The sequence below is a fragment of the Electrona antarctica genome (assembly GCF_951216825.1).
Source record: "Electrona antarctica genome assembly, chromosome: 2".
In the NCBI taxonomy this organism is placed as follows: Eukaryota; Metazoa; Chordata; class Actinopteri; order Myctophiformes; family Myctophidae; genus Electrona; species Electrona antarctica.
Genome location: NC_136807.1, coordinates 5027123 through 5029669, shown reverse-complemented (window position 1 = coordinate 5029669; position 2547 = coordinate 5027123). Strand labels below are relative to the sequence as shown.

Sequence of the window (2547 nt, the reverse complement as noted above, 5' to 3'; positions counted from 1 at the left end):
AGGGCGTGGACATCCTGTGTGTGTGTGTGTGTGTGTGTGTGTGTGTGTGTGTGTGTGTGTGTGTGTGTGTGTGTGTGTGTGTGTGTGTGTGTGTGTGTGTGTGTGTGTGTGTGTGTGTGTGTGTGTGTGTGTGTGTGTGTGTGTGTGTGTGTGTGTGTGTGTGTGACTCATATTTCAACAAAGTGAATGTATTGTATTTTCTACTGATGAAACACAGCAAACTGGACTCTGCCTCTTTAAGACACTCCTCCTATCCACACACACACACACACACACACACACACACAGCCGGGAAGAACCTCCCTTGCCTTGTAAGCTGATCTCTGCGAAATCTCTCTCTGTTAGTCAGTCAGACAGTCAAGTCATACTAAAATGGCGCAGCAGGGAGTTCAACTGGATCAGGAACGGTTGTGTTGTTCTATCTGTCTGGATGTACTGAGGGACCCAGTGACTGTTCCATGTGGACACAGCTATTGCAGGAGGTGTATCGAGGGATACTGGAACCAGGACGATCAGAGGGGGAGATACAGCTGTCCACAATGCAGACAGATGTTCGTCCCAAGACCCATTCTGAAGAAAAACACGATGCTGGCTGAGGTGGTGGAGAGCCTGAAGAAGACAGGACTCCATGATGTTCCTGCTGATCACTGCTACGCTGGACCTGGAGATGCGGCCTGTGATTTCTGCACTGGGAGGAGACTGAAAGCTGTTAAGACGTGTCTTCAATGTCAGGTCTCTTACTGTGACGCTCACATCCAGCCTCACTATCAGTCTCCTGCCTTTAAGAAGCACAAGCTGGTCAACGCCTCCAGCGAGCTTCAGGAGAACACCTGCTCTCGTCACCACGAGGCGAGGAAGCTTTTCTGTCGTACTGATCAGCAGTGCATCTGTTCTTTGTGCTCCGAGGAAGAACACAAAGGTCACGACATAATCTCGGCTGCAGCAGAACGGACTGAGAGACAGAGAGAACTTTATGTGAGTCAGCAGAAAACCTGGCAAAGAATCCAGGAGAGAGAGAAAGATGTGAAGGTGCTTCACCAGGAGGTGGAGTCCATCAACCACTGTGCTGACAGAGCAGTGGAGGACAGTGACACCATCTTTACTGAGCTCATCTCTTCCATTGAGAGAAAACGATCTGAGCTGAGGGTGATGATCAGAGACCAGCAGGAACGTGAATTAAGTTGTGTTGAAGAACTGAGGAGGGGTGTGGAGCAGGAGGCCACTGAACTGAGGAGGAGACATGCTGAGCTGGAGAAGCTTTCTCTCACAGAGGACCACATACATTTTCTACACAATTACACCTCCTCCCTCTCTTGGATCAGTGAATCTACACACCCAGTCAGCTGCCCTGTCCGTCCCCTGAAATACTTTGGAGATGTGACTGTTGCGGTGTCCAAGATGAGGGACAAACTAGAGGACATTCTTAAAGAGGGAGGGACAAACGTCTCGGATACACTGAATAGACTGTCAGCGTCACCAGAGCCCAAGACCAGAGCTGATTTCTTGCAATATTCATGTCCAATCACACTGGATCCAAACACAGCACACCAATGCCTGTCTCTGTCCAACGAGGGCAGAAAAGCAGTGAGAATGCACGAAGACCAATCGTATCCCGATCACCCGGAGAGATTCACCGAAACGTGTCAGGTGCTGAGCCGAGACGGTCTGACCGGACGCTCTTACTGGGAGGTGGAGTGGAGCGGAAACTACGTCAGCGCCGCGGTCTCCTACAAAGACATTGGCAGAGTCGGGACGCAGAGTGCCTTCGGATTCAACGAGAGGTCGTGGTCCTTGCAGTGTACCAAGCAGCGTTACGTTTTCATCCACGCAGGCGTTAAGACTCAGATACCAGGCCGCGTGTCCTCCAGAGTGGGAGTGTACCTGGACCACAGTGCAGGTGCTCTGTCCTTCTACAGCGTGTCTGACTGTGAGACCATGAGACTCCTCCACACGGTCCACACCACGTTCACCCACAAGCTCCGCGCTGGACTGTGGCTTTCCTCGTGCGATGGCAACACCGCCGAGTTGTGTTACCTCAGGGAGAACATGCAGTCACTGCAGTGGCCTAGGTGATAGGCCCGGTTCAAATATTTTGTTTAGCCCCCCAAACGCACACAGTGACATGCATGCATGTACACTTTTGTCTTCAATGTTTGTGTTTACATGCACACTTTCGTCTTGGACCGAGGCAAGGGTCTAGGACAAAAGAAATCGTTGTAAAATGTTGTAAAAAAAAAAGAAAGAAAAAAAGAAATATATATATATATATATAAAACACTACATTTTGTTATCGTTGGAAATGATAACAATTCCTTGCTGTATTGATGTGCTACCATTAGGAGAGATAACAGGCAAACAAAAATAAAACAATTCTTATAAATTCTCTAATTGTGTAGACTTCTTGTAAATTAAGTAATGCAAATGTTTAACAATACTTTAACTCCTGAGAGAGTAAAATTAAACCAAATGGACCCCTACGGGTAAATCTGGTTTCATTTTACGCTCAAGAGTTAAAGATCTATAAGGGTTAATTTGGTTACATTGGTA

The 2547-nt window shown here is 48.0% G+C and overlaps 1 protein-coding gene across 1 annotated transcript; it reads left to right on the top strand.

The window, feature by feature from the left end:
• Positions 1–372: 372 nt before the first annotated feature.
• On the top strand, positions 373–2124 carry LOC306937822 (tripartite motif-containing protein 16-like; the record flags this gene model as incomplete). Its single annotated transcript, XM_079521796.1, has 1 exon — positions 373–2124. One exon carries the CDS (start codon positions 373–375, stop codon positions 2071–2073), a length of 1701 nt encoding a protein of 566 aa, XP_079377922.1. The 3' UTR covers positions 2074–2124.
• Between the last annotated feature and the right edge of the window lie 423 nt (positions 2125–2547).